This window comes from Octodon degus, unplaced genomic scaffold (assembly GCF_000260255.1).
Source record: "Octodon degus isolate 3935 unplaced genomic scaffold, OctDeg1.0 scaffold00080, whole genome shotgun sequence".
Lineage (NCBI taxonomy): Eukaryota > Metazoa > Chordata > Mammalia > Rodentia > Octodontidae > Octodon > Octodon degus.
Window position 1 is genome coordinate 1177518 of NW_004524656.1, and position 14570 is coordinate 1192087.

The 14570-nt window shown below is 42.4% G+C and overlaps 1 protein-coding gene and 1 long non-coding RNA gene across 2 annotated transcripts in view; one reads left to right on the forward strand and one right to left on the reverse strand.

The window, feature by feature from the left end:
* Nucleotides 1–14570, reverse strand: part of LOC111818128 — a 39281-nt gene that overhangs the window by 23064 nt on the left and 1647 nt on the right. The gene's annotated exons all lie outside the window — the stretch shown is intronic.
* LOC101572168 (olfactory receptor 6X1) lies at nucleotides 1986–2924 on the forward strand. The gene has a single exon (XM_004636387.1). It carries the CDS (start codon nucleotides 1986–1988, stop codon nucleotides 2922–2924), a length of 939 nt encoding a protein of 312 aa, XP_004636444.1.

The window sequence follows — 14570 nt, forward strand, 5'->3', positions numbered from 1 at the left end:
TCTCTCTCTCTCTCTCTCTCTCTCTCTCTCTCTCTCTCTCTCTTCCCCCCTATTCTCCTCATACTCATCAGCATCATCAGCATTCTTTCATGGAAAAATTTCAGAGTCTGTGACTTTACAGGTGAGGAATAATCTTTACTTGTTCTAGAAAGGTGGGAGGAAATGAAAGCTTTCTCCTTTCCTAAACGTTCAGATAATTGGGGTTTTCTCACATATGGGAATCATTACCACGTCCATGAACTACAAGCTACCTGTTCCACCCTAAGTTTTCTATGTACTTTCAAAACTGTAACATTTATTTTACAGTAATTGGTTTTATTCGATGCAAGGGAAAAATGATTTTTAAAAAAGGAACTTTAATAAGGATGTGATTTTACTGTTTTCTAGTGAATTTTAGTAGAACAAAATAAATTTTCAGTCTGTATTTGCTCATACAAACAAGGAATGCCTCACTAGTATAATAATATACTTAGTCACAGAAGAAGGCTTTGGTAAGAATGTACTTCCTATGGTTTCGAGATTTTGGTCCTTGGCATTTGCTTATCTTTTCGCTTCTTTGCTTGATGCCACAGATCTCTGTCCAATGTATGTTTATTAGGTCCTTCTGTACATGAAGCTATAATTCAGCTGCTTGGTACTGACATCTTGAATTTAAGTTCAGTACTTTTATACTTGCCAAGTAGTTTTGGTTTTTTATTTTCACTTTTTACTCTCCTTGAAAGAAAACCGTCTGGACTAGAACATGGAAATAGATTCTTTAGAAAAACATCTATTCTATTATCTCAACTGTGTCTCACTGCTAATATAATTTTAATGATTATTAGTTATTTAATACATAATTTGAAGCTCTCTAAATATATTTATAATATAGTCAACAATGATTTTTAATGAAATATGGGAGTGTACATTAATTTCTTAAAAACTCACAACAATATTTATATAGAGACATCATTTATGCTCTAGCCATTTTAAATTGCCATGTAAATTTTTTTTTCTTTCTTTTTTTTTGCGGAACCGGGGATTGAACTCAGGCCCTTGTGCTTGCCAGGAAAGTGCTTTTTCTCCTAAGCCACCTCCCCGGCCCATGCCATGTAAATTTTTGACAGAAAACCACATGTAAAATGATTAGTCTTATAGTGTATAAGACTAAAACTGCTTTCTCTCTTGTCAAGCCCTTTACTTTCAAAGTCTATTAGATGTTGGTTTAGCTGACAAAAGAACCAGTCCATTCATCACTAAAGAAGGTGTAATGTATGCAGTTCCACTGTGGCACTGATCCCATATTGAAAGCAACCTGTGCAGGGAGGAGTGCCTTGAAGTAGCCAGAAACCAATTTAATTTAATTTAATTTAATTTAATTTAATTTAATTTAATTTAATTTAATTTAATTATGTTGCTTCCATACCCATCTGTACTTTTGATTCTAAGGACCAAGATGTACATGTATCTCAGTAGTAGTATGCTTGCCTCACTTAGATAAAGCTCTCCATTCCCAGTAATTAATAAGTAAATAAAAGTCAGTATATATCAAACAATTTTTCAAACCCAACTATGTGCAACCTACAAGAAATACATCTAAAATGTAAGCCAGAAAACTAAACATAAAATTTAACCAGAACAGTAGAAAGTAAAGAAAGATTAAAAAATAAAATCTCTTCATTTAAAAACAAATAGTTCAGTGGCTTAAAGCACCTGCAAGCGGGCTCAGGGGTCACAGGTTCAATCCCTGGGCCTGCTGTGCCAGCCCCACCCCTGGGAGCATTGAGACCGTGATTGAGACTGGGCGAGGTGGCACACACCTGTAATCCCAGCTCTTGGGAAGCTGTATACAGGCAGATCACTACGAGTCTAATCTAGTAGTGGGACCCTGAACATCCTGTAGACCCTTCCCTAAAATATAAATAAAAATAAAAATTAAATAAAAACAAAAGCCCTAAGATTCTAAGGTGCTTCTTCCTTACTGTCCCTCCAGGGCAGCAAGGGACATGAGAAATGGCACAGCAATTGCAGCGTTCATCCTCCTAGGTTTTCCTGGCGGCCAAGGATTCCAAGCCCCTCTCTTCACAGTGATCTTTCTCATCTACGTATTAACCCTTGTAGGCAATGGCCTCATTATCGTCATTGTCTGGGTTGAGCCAAGACTACAAATTCCAATGTACTTCTTCCTTTGCAATCTGGCCTTCCTGGAGATCTGGTACACCACCACCGTCATCCCCAAACTACTGGAAACCTTTGTGGTGGCAAAGACGGTCATTTGCACTCCCTGCTGCTTGCTGCAGGCCTTCTTCCACTTCTTCCTGGGTACCACTGAGTTCTTGATCCTCACTGTCATGTCGTTTGACCGCTACCTGGCCATCTGCAAGCCCCTGCGCTACCCCAGCATCATGACCAGCAACCTGTGCCTGCAGCTGGCCTGCAGCTCTTGGGTGGTGGGCTTCTTCATTGTCTTTGGTCAGACAGTGCTGCTCATCCAGTTGCCCTTCTGTGGCAACAATGTGATTGATCATTTCTACTGTGATGTGGGGCCCATCTTGAAAGCAGCCTGTGCGGACACCAGCACACTGGAACTCTTGGGTCTCCTGGCAACCATCATCGTGATCCCAGGGTCGCTCCTGTGTACCATCATTTCTTATATCTGCATCGTGTCCACTATCCTGCACATCCCTTCAGCCACCGGCCGCCAAAAGGCTTTCTCTACCTGTGCCTCTCACCTCACGGTTGTCTCCCTGCTCTATGGAGCTGTTTTGTTCATGTACCTGAGACCCACTGCACACGCCTCCTTTAAGATGAACAAAGTGGTATCTGTGCTGAATACTATCCTCACACCCCTTCTGAATCCCTTTATTTATACCATTAGAAATAAGGAGGTAAAAGGAGCTCTAAAACAGGCAATAATGTCTCCAAAGACTCAGCATGCAAAATAAAACACACAACACATAAAAATGAGGTTAATGAGGGCTGGGAAGATAACTCAGTGGCATCACCACCTTCCTGGCAAGTGCAAGGCCCTGAGTTTGATCCACCAAAAAGAAAAAAAAAAGTATTTAATTCAGACACAGAAATTAACCATGACACAACATTGTAGAGAAGTTTGATAAGACAGGCTCCACCAAAACCTTTTGGTTTATTACTGTAGCAAGATAAAGATATGAACGGAAATGATGATGGTTAAAGTCCCCTGTAGGAATCTGTCATATATAAATGACCTAGAGCCAAGCATGATGACACAGACCTACCTACACAGTAATCCCAGCTACCTAGGAGGCTAAGGCAGGAGAACGGCCAGTTAAGACCAACCTGGACAACTTAATGAAACTCCATCTCAAACACTAATTATAATAGTAATAAAAACAGCTGGATGTGTAGCTCAGAGACAGAGTGTTTGCCTGCCAAATGTAAAGTCCTGGGTTGAAGTCTGAATAAATAAATAAAAATAAAAATGCCCCCAAAACCTGGTATGTTCATAGCAGGGGACTTGGGGAGGTGAGTGGACCACAGGTGTGTGATACTCATGAATGGATTAGTTGACTAATGAGTTTAAAGTTAAACATGATGCTAAGAGGTGAAATCCAGTCAGAGGAGGTGGCTTACTGGGGGTGTTTCCTGGGAGAGTCTATCTCCCTTCCTCTTCCTGCTATGGTTAGTGTCTAGTTGTCCCCCGCAAAGCCTCATGCAGTCATGGCACAGCTTCTAGAGTTTATGATTATTCTTGATCCAATGCAGGGATTATGGGTATGATGTATGATTGCTACACCCACCAGGGGGCAGATAATCTGCATACAAATAAAGGGAAAGAACCTAAGTGGCTGTTGCAGCTGCAGCTCTACCTCTTTGCTCTTCGCTGTTTTCCTCTGCCATGAACGGTTGCCCTCTGCCTTGGATCCCGCTGAATATGACTGAAAACTTCACTATGAGCTAAATAAACCTTTCTGTTATGGTTTGTGTCTAGTTGTCCCCCAAAGCCTCATGCAGCCTTGGGGTAGACTTCTAGAGTTTGTGATTAATTCATGATCCACTGGGATTATGAGGTGAGTGCTGCTGGCATTATGGGTGTGAGTATTGTGCCCAACCTGGGGCAGATAGCCTGAATGCAATAAGGGAAAAAAGCTTGCGCTCTGTTGCCATTGTTGCTGCTGCTCCTCCCATTGCTCTCTGTTCTTTGCTGCTGTCATGAAAGGTTGCTCTCTGCCATGTGCTACTCTGCTCTTGGAGCCAGCTGAGTATGAGCTAAATAAGCCTTTTCTTCCTTCATTTTGAGGGTTGGGTATTTGTCCCAGCAATGAGAGAAGAGTAACTGAGACACTTTCCTTCTGTAACTCTGGGCATCAGGTATTTTGCCCCAGCTATGAGAGAAAAAAAATTGAGACACCTCCCTTGAAATCAATATCTCTTTCTTCCTTCTCTTCCACCTCCTCCTCCTCCTTCTTCCTACCACCATGCCATGAGCTGCTCCACCCTGCAATGTCCCTCTGCCACTCCACTCTACCTTGGAGCCACCTGACTAGGGAATGAACCTTTATAAACTGTAACCCTAAATAAGCCTCTCCTCCATTAAGTTGAGGGTGTCAGGTATTGTGGCTCAGGAGTGAAACAAACTAGAGGTTTTCCTTGAGAAGAAAAGTAACTAAGAAAGATAATTCAGAGATGAAACTTAACTCTGCACCAAGGAAATCCCAGGATACTTCCAGAAATGAGGAAGAAATCAAGACTTGTTCAACAGTAAAGGGAAGATGGAGTAAGGTCAAGGTCAAAGGTCAGCAACTCCAAAAGTGTCAGGAATACTGTTTCCTTCTTTGCTCGTGACAGGCCTCTTTGCCTTAGCTCCTCATACGGCATACGGCATTCCAATCTTCATTTTCTCAATTCACCGTAAGAAAATAAGTTGAATTACCCTAATCAGAATGGTAGTTCCTAAATGTTTAAAAGGAACCAGGAGATTATGTTTGTTGATTATATTAATAATGATATTTCTATTTTGATATGATACAAAATTTTATAGAGTATAATCTGAAAGGGGCTCATTCTCAGATAATACTAAAACTTGAGGATTTCTTTTAAAATGTTCAAACTTACACCTTAAGGATTATGCCAGTTGTGGAGCTTCAATTAGGCAAACCATATGCAACCAAGAGATGTCTCAGAAATCTAACTATGTTGGAAAATTCAGCCCCAATGCCACATGAAGTTCATGTGCAAGACTAACATGAAAAGGTCTTTAAGGCAAGAAACAGTCTTTTTCTCAGGCAAAATATCCAATAACAGAATGAATATATATATATATATATATATATATATATATATATCCCAACAATAAAGACCATCATTGATAGCCCATTAAAAATATAATTTTAAGATTATTGCAAAGCACTTTGAGCATTAAATGCAAAATTGAAAAGCAAAGCAAAGTATAATGAGGTGAAAATGTGATTATCTAATCTGCTGTCCCTAATATTACCTGAGAAAGGAGACTGTCTTGGTGTTATGTATGACACACAGGTCCATTGAGGCTATAAGGGGAATCTAGGACCTTAATGTTACAAAAAGCCCTGTTGTCGAAAGAGTAGGCTTCCCTGAATTATGTTATGTAAGTGAGGAACAAGAGCAGTTAATGATGTTATAAAGAACCATTCATTTGGATATATCCCAGAAGTTCATTAATTGAACTTAGGATCCAAAGGGTTTGTGGGGAGTCTGGGAAGAGAGCTCAGTGGCATAAGCTCCTGCCTGGCAAGTGCAAGGTCATGACTTTGATCATCAGTACCAAAAAAGAAAAAAGAAAATGTGGGAAAATTTTTTTCCAAAGATGAAACTGATACCATTATTTGGAGATATGTTAACCCTCTTCTTTCAAAACTTACAGTCCAAATACCTGTTCCATGATATGCTAAAGATGTTTGATATTCAGACAGATAGCGTAAACCAAACTACATATATTGCAGGTTAATAATAAGCTTCTCTTCTGGAGAGTTAACAACCTAAGTTAGCAATTCAAAATTGGAGAAAAGGAAGGGCTGCAAGGTCAGCCACCATTTTGGCCCTAGCTTTTCAAGGTCAGTGAAGACTCGGGACATAGGAGAACCTGTACTGTAACAACATGTAACTCAGTTGTGCTCCAAATTTTCTGATCAAGAAGATTATGGAGCCACAGAGGAATGTGATTGATGATGTATAGTGTGCCTGGGGAGAGTCACATGGAGAGAAAAAACATTCTCTCAGGCTTTCACAGAGAGCAAACTGGTCAAGCAATGGCCGTAACTCATCCTCATGGTTGACACTGACAAAGGATCTGCAAAGTACGGTACAAAGCTAAATGATAAATCCTGAGGATACTTAACTGACCTTATCAGATACAAAAGTTACATTTCTTGTTACATAGGTCTTGCTTTACCTTGGTCTTAACCATCCAGCAGAAAAGTATAAAAACGAGGTATATAAAGTAAAGCCATATTAATACGATGAGCTGTAAAAGGCTCAAGTCAATAACTTCTGATGATAACCCACTAATATTATAGACTCCTAGACAAAGTTGGATTGTTTAGCTGAATTCAAACACCTATAGTATTTAGATGCCCATAGAATATTCACCTCTGACAAGACTAAACAAAAAAGGGGATAGAAAAAAAAAGGGGGGATAGAAAGGAAAGATCATTTTGTATTTATATATACAAAATAGTTAGGATAGATATACAGCTACTTTTGCTTAATTCAGTGAGAAGAAGGAGGTGTACTATAGTGTTTGGACAGGACATCCTGTCTGCTTCTTGTACTATGGGTAACCACTAAGAAGATAACAATGTACAATGTATTGATTATCGAAACTGTCCTATTAATCAGCTTTGAAACGGTCTCATTCATATTTATTTCTCAATAAAAATTTAAAAATAAATAAATAAAATAAAATTTAAAATTACATTAAAAAAACTTACAGTCCTTTTTTAGTAAATAAATAATAGTCACTGCCAAGTAAGGGATGGTGACTACCTAGCTCATGCGCAGTGTATCCACATTAGTTAGATGATTTCTCTTTGCTGGGAACAACACAATCATTCCTTATATGCCTGGTCCAGTGCTTCCAAATATTTGGGCTGGGTTCCCTTTAAGCAGTCTCAGCATATTGTCACCTTTCCAGTGAAGGATTTATTTGCTACTAATTAGTTTTCAAGGCCTGGAATACATGGGGCTGCTACAAATGGCACCCAATGTTTTTGTGGTACCAATCCATGGCCCTGAATGCCTCCTGCTTGGACAGGTCAGTGCACCTTGGGTTTTCCTTGGATGAAAGGGGTGACTAACAACTGTTAGCTGCCATGCCCACTCCCTGTGTGACAGCACAGAGGACCCGGGGCTTGCTCCATCTACATGGTCAGCTAGCCTCTATTTTTATTACCTCTGTTGGATTAGAGAATGTCCCATAGCATGTATGATCTCTAACTTAGTACACTCAGGAAGACCTTAAGGATACTGCCCAAGGAATTTCTTTGTTAAATACTAAAGAGCAATTTATGAGAAAAAATATATTACAAAACTGGATGACATTTTTAACATTTTAACATCAACATAGAGAAAGACCTATACAAATATCAAAGTCAGGGCCAGCCAAATAGCTCAGCGGATTATAGCACCTGCAAGCAAGTGCAGGGGCTGGGGGTTCAATCCCCAGGTCTGCTGTGCCAGCCTCTTCCCCAGGGTGCACTGAGACAGCAATTGAGACTAACTATGATGGCATATGCTTGCAATCCCAGCTCTTGGGAGGCTGTAAATAGGCGGATCCCTAGTCCAATCTAGTAGTCCAGTCTAGTAGTGAGACCCTGAACACCCTGTAGACCGTTCCCTAAATATATATATATATATATATATATATATATATATATATGAAATGTTGTGTGTACATACATACCTAAAAACTCTGCCAATATCTCTTCCATTCTACAGGAGTTAAGACCACAAAGTCCATGTCACATCTGAATCCTAACTGTAGGGTGAAATATTATCAACAGTGAAATTGTCCCCATCACAACACTGGATTTCTTTCTGTCTCTTTTAAGGTATACCTCTAAATTATCTCCATTTTCACCAGGATATTATCATTCTGCAGTACTCATAACTGCCTAGCCAACTTAGCAAAAGGTTTTAAAACTCTAATATGAAAATATGTGAAGTACAATGGAAAGGGAACAACCGTACAAGAGAAATTGTTCTTTTTACAACTCTTTGTTCTTCTGAAGCTGCCTAGCTCTGGCACTGCTGCATGGCTTTGTAATTACTTTCTTGACACCTGTAAACAAGAGAGGATAACTGAACATGCAGGATTCCGGATTGTACCACTGTCCCAAGCTTCATGAAATGATGATCATTAATCTAGCCTTGTAACCAATGACCTTGCCCTGCTGGCTAATCAGAAGACATGCCAGGCTGTTCTGTCTCTCCTTTGTCCCTCTTGCTTGTGCATCATATTAAAGCCTTAGAGCACCAGAGATCAAGGCCTGATATTCTGAGAAGGATCCCAGTCAGTTCCCATGGATATAAGTAAATCTGCCTCCAAATCCTGGGTGTTGTTTCCGTGTTTGTACTTGTGGTTGCATAATTGTGGTGGATAACTGACTAATTAGCGATATGAGTGGAAAATGCCCAGCTGAATTGAGTCAGTGTGGCCTGGGTGTGGGGGATCCAGCTGAGGTTTGTCATAGGAAGGCTATCTATGGAGAATGAGAAGGAAGGGTTTCAGCTGATTTTCCTTGGAAGAGCTTTGTTGCTACTGGTTTTCCTCTGAGGGGCATCAACTGAGCTCTGGTCCTTGCCTTCTCCGGGGATGGTTTCTGTTCTCTTCCAAGGAGCTCTGGTCATCACTCACCTTGGACGTCATCTCCTGTCCCTCAGGCACAGATGGTTGGCTTCCCTCGCCAGCCTGGCAGCCGACTAGCACAGATTCTAGGTCCTCCAGCAGCTGCCCTTGGGCTTCCTGGAACTCTCGGTCTTCCATTGCGTGTTCCTCAGCCTCGTGAACGGGTATGGGACATGCCCTGGGCTCCAGGCACTCAGCTGCTCTCTAGCTCTCTAGCACGGGGCAGATCTTGCTCTCTTCTACATCTGGCTCTGTCGGCAAATCGTTGTGAGCTCATCGTGCAAATTTCTGTGTCCTGCATTAAATCTGTTTCTCTGGCCAATACTGACTACAAAAATCATATAGATAGGTTTGGAGATAATTACATATTTACCAAAGTGTGTAGTTACCATTCTTCACTTCAATTTATAATTTATTCTCCAATTATAAAAATGGGGCTCCAGTTATCAAACTTCTGTGTACATATAGCTTTGCCAAAACCACCCAGTTTCAACACCTGATATTCAGGCAGATCTGGGCTGGACAGCTCCTTTGCATACTCCGCCACCAGCACTGGGATCAAATCCAAGGGTGCTGTACCACTGAGCTGCATCCACAACACTGTGTCTGTGTGTGTGTGTGTGTGTGTGTGTGTGTGTGTGTGTGTGGTGGATGTGTGTGTGTGTGTTTAATTTTGAGGCAAGATTGTGCTAAACTGCTCAGACAGGAGTCTGGTTTGTGTTCTTCCTTCCTCAGCCTCCCTCAGTGCTAGGGTCACAGAAATACGTCACCATACAAGGCTCTACACACACTGTCCACTGAGCTGATTTTACTAAGTACTCTGCCGTTTCTTTTATTTGGGCAAAATAACCTCTCTCTATTCCAAATGTGCAGCAAATCATTTCCTAGCAATTGTCTTCTGTTCCTCATCGATATTGGTCACTTTGCAATCACTCTGATAAATACCAAACATCCACAGATGGGCTCACGGCTCCTGTGTGTTCAGTCACCAGTTGACCAGCACTGAGGCAGACATGGCATGGTGGAAGAGTCAACCTGTGGCAGCCAGTAAACAGAGTTGAGTCAAACTTGGGAACAGAACATACCCTTGTGGGCCATGCCTCAGCTACTCATTGCTGCCATCTAGCCCCACCACCTAATAGCACATCAGCCACTGATTCCCCAGTGAGTTAACTATATAGTATCCTCCTGATCTACTGGTACCCTCATAGCCTACTGGTACTGGAAACTCACAATCCAAACACCTTCCAAAGCCCTGCCTTTGAACACATAAATTTTGGGAGGGACATTCTATTATTTTTGTTGTTGTTGTTGTTGTTGTGCTGTTTTTTAAAGACAGGATCTTGCTGTGTATGCCAGGCTGGCCTCAAATCCTTTGTGATCCTCCTGCCTCAACCATCAGAGTGCTGGGATTACAGGTGTGAACTATCATGTTTGGCCTTGGAGGACATTGTAGATCTATAGCATAACATTGTCAAATAGTGCTAAATAAATAAAAAACTAATGTCTTTGTACAACTTGTGTTTAGATGTTCCCCCAAAGCCTCAAGCACTCATAGGTGGGACTTTTACAGAGATGGCTAGACATACAGCATGTGCAACTGGTTCATGGTGCAAGGCTAGGACCAAAGGCACTAGGATTAAGGGTACGAGTTCTACCTCCCTGAGTAGCCTGGATGAGACATAAAGGACAGAAAGAGCTGTGGTCACCCCTTGTTTGCTTTTGCTATCTTCTGCACATGAACGATTTCTCCTATGTGTTGCCTGTCTGCCAAGCCATCCTGCCTAGGAGCCAGCCCGTTATGGGCTGAAACTTCTACAAACTGTGAGCTAAGTAAACCTTTCCTTCTTTAACTTGTGGGTGTTGGGTGTGTTGTCTCCACAATGAGAGAAAAGTAAACAAGGCCGCCCTCCATCTCTTACCATCATCTTGCTACACGAACCTGACCTCCAGTATCAGCTTCCAAGTTATCTTTCCACATTTAATCTTGTTTACTCCCTGCCCAAAAGTACTCCTCCACAGCTAGAAAGAATATCATGTTGTTTAGTTAAGTCTTCTATGAATTCCCATTAACTCAAAAGATGTTACTCAATCTGATAGTTGATCTGCTTTGTACAGCGTCGGCACATCAGATCTGACCCCGTGCACAATCCCAGACCTCACACACTTCTCTCTGGTTCTCTGACTTCAGCTACACTAATCCCCTCTCAACTTTGCCAATACCCCCAGCTTCCCCCCCCCCTTTTAGGGGCTTTTCATACATGTTTTTCTTTTTCTTTTCTTTTCTTTTCTTTTTTTTCCCACAGAACCAGAAGTTGAACTCAGGCCTTTGAGCTTGCCAGGCAAACGCTTATTCTACTGAGTTAACTCCCTAGCCCCTTGTTTCTCTTTCTTACCCCATATCTAACCCTCCATCCCACCCAGCCTGGTCATCCTACAAGGCCCACTCAAGCGTTACTGCTCCTGTGACTGCTCTGAAGAGCTTTCCCTACCCCCTCCCGCTCTGCCAGTGCTACCACCAGGATGAGAGCTCCCAGTTACCAGGTATCATAGCACACTGTATCTCATATTAACTATAGCAATCACAATTTGGCAAATCCTAATTAAATAATCACCGTTAATTTGTTGGGCATTGTTATGGTTTATATCCAGGTGTCCCCCAAGAGCCTTATGTATTCACAGGCCAGGATTTTGGATAACTTGAATTTTCCAGTTCTTAGCCAACAGAGTTTTCTTACAGCCTGACCAGCTTGTATAAGGGATAAAATCTTAGTTTAGAGAAAAGAGGGTTTATTGCAAAATAGGAAAGACAACCCAAAGAGGCGCCGGGTTGCTCAGAGGAGTGCCCAAGTGACTGCTTCTCAGGCTCCTTCTCTGCATTTTGCCAGGCTTCCTGCCTTTGGGGCATTCTTACCCGCTGCTTACATATGTTTAAACGAAGAAAGTTTCTCTGATCAGGTCTTCTTAATATTCCCACCCTTCCTGCCTTTACAGTACTCTCTGCCTTCCTCTAGTATATATAAAGAGGGAAGTTTGTCTCCAGCATGGAAAATTTCCTTCTGCCCCACAGGAGCCTCCTCCCCCCACTGCTCTTATCCAGCTACCTACAACTGCACCATAGGGGCACCTAAGTGGTGAGCTGTTAGGAGGCAGGGGCTGCTGAAAAAAGAAGGGTCAACGTGACCATGGCCTGGAAGGGCTTCTCCACCTACCTAGATCTTTCACCCCCGCTGCTTTCCTCTGCCAACCCACTGTGCCATTTCACTTCTGCCCTACAGCATGCAGACTGGCACTGTGGACTATCTGCCTGATCTAATAAATCCCCTTCTATAAGTTCATATGTAGTGGCACAGCACCTGGCAGTAAGTGCGAGGCCCTGAGATTGATTCCCAGTACGCCAAAAAAAAAAAAAAAAAAAAGGTTTTAAAACCTTTTCATCTGGCCATTTCCCTAGCTAGCTCCTTATCCATAGGCTAACTAAATAAACTTTTTTACACTACTGTGTTCCTAAACTATGTCTACTATGAGGGTCCTGAATAGAATATTTCTTGCTGTGCTTTAACAAATGTCATTGAATAATTTTCTTCTTTAATATCGATACGTTTTGAATGTTTACAGCAATATATGTACTTTATACACTTCATATTAATATTTTAAAATATCAAAAGGGATATACAGAAAAAGCATGTGGTACTGGAAAGTTGGAGTCAGTCTGGGCTGGTTGCTGCTCTGGGTTGTGTGGTGGTTTTGCCTCTTGGATGCTCCCCAGGAAGGTTCACTGGGAGGCGGGGGATCCCCAGACAGGGCTGAGTCAGAAAGAAATGGTTTCTAGCAGCCATTTTTATTGAAAAAGAAGAAAAAAAATACTGTAAACAAGGCTAACTTTCATAAAGATAATACGCTTGGGAGAGGTGCAAGCAGGCAGAGGCAGAAGTGGCGCTGTCAGTAACGGAAGCCCACCTCAAGGAGGGAAAGCGGAAGGCGCCCACAGATGGAAAATGCTACAAGGGTTAGAGGTGGGTTTTCTTTCATTTTCCTAGAGTCAGGGAGCGGCAGTGAGTGGGTATTAGAGGGTTTCTTCAAATCAATTGGGAGTCTCCAACCGCAAGTGCGAAGAGGAGGCTTTGCATGCCCACCACACCAGCTTGGGCAGAAGCATGCTGGCCAAAGCTCACGGGGGTCAAAGCCACGATATGAGCACAAAGACACACAAGTGAGGCCTAACTGGTCGGCCTGGCCACTACAGCTTCACTTGGGTGTGACCCCAAAGCATGACTGTGTGGGATCAAACGTATAAGACTGGATAAAAAGGGGGAATTCGCAAGAGGGTATAAAATGCTCTTCTTGGACTCGTGGTCCCCGCAGACTCAAGATATCTAGGCCACCGCCATTTATAGAAATTTTTTGTTAGGACTTCGTGCCAGTTTTGCAGGTCCAGCTCATTTCCAGCTAACTGCCTATTCTATCACACCAGGCACACAATGGGCTTTCATGACTTGTATATTCCTTTTCTGAAAGGATTAATTTAATGTGTCAAAAATTATGTGTCTCAGCTAAGAAATGCCCAGATAACTGGTAACACATTATTTCTAGCTGATCTGTAAAGAAAAGAGATTAACCCTTCAACAGTAAACTGGGTAAAGAAGATTGCCCTCTCCAATGGGTTGGCCTCATCCAGTCAAAGGCCAGAATAGAATAAAAAGGCAGAGGAAAATCAAATTGAGCTGAGACATCAAACTCCTCCTGCCCCAACATCACAGCCCCCTCTTCTCCTGCCTTCAGTTTCCAGGACTTAGGTCAGCACCTACCTCATCCTCTGTTATAGCTTATGTCTAGATGTTCCCCTAAAGCCCCCTGTGGTCATAGGTGGGGATTTTACAGAGGTGGCTGAATCTAGAGTGTGATGTTGGGATTAAACACATGTGATTGCTAAATCAGTCCCCTGGCACAATTCTAATCCCAGTAACCTGGATACAATCTAAGGGACACAAAGACTCTCCTCTCCCTTCCTTACTGGTGCCACAGCTGTTCTCTGAGATGCTCCTCTGCCAAGCCAGCCTGTCTTGGAGCCAGCTGGTTATGGACTGAAACCTCTGCAAACTGTGAGCTAAACAAATCTCTCCTTTTTTAAGTTTGGATATTGGGTATTTTGTCTCAGCAAGGAAAAAAGCTACAAGGATATCCTTGTACCTCTGTCCTCAGGCCTTCAGCATGGACCTGAATTATACCGCCAACCTCCAGCTCCTGGGGGTGGGGGCAGAGGTGGGTGTTAGGTATGAACCTAAGCAATCGACAAGACCAGGCATTCTGAGGCAAGTAGAAGACTTATTGGGGGCATCAAGCAGGCTGGCTGTCTAGCAGACCAAGACAGTTGTGAACAAAGCCCGGACAGGAGACTTTTTATGATCTTTTAGGGAGGATGATTGCAGGCTGGAATAGCTGAGAGAAAGCTAATCTTGGCAGGGCTACCTGGTCTGTGGGGGACTTATAATATTAACAAAGGAGAGTTTCGTGGTTGCTTGCCCAGGTCAAAGTCAGGTGGACCTGTTCTGCAGTTTTGGGTTTGGCTCTGCATGGGGCCAACAGGGAGAAAGTTTGGGGGCAGGGTGCCTGGGAAACCAAGAGGGAGAGTGTTTGGGGTGAGGTGCCTGGGAAACTTTGAATCCTGACCTATCAGTAGGGACTGCTCAACCTCCGTAGTCACAAGCCAAGTCCCATAACAAATGTG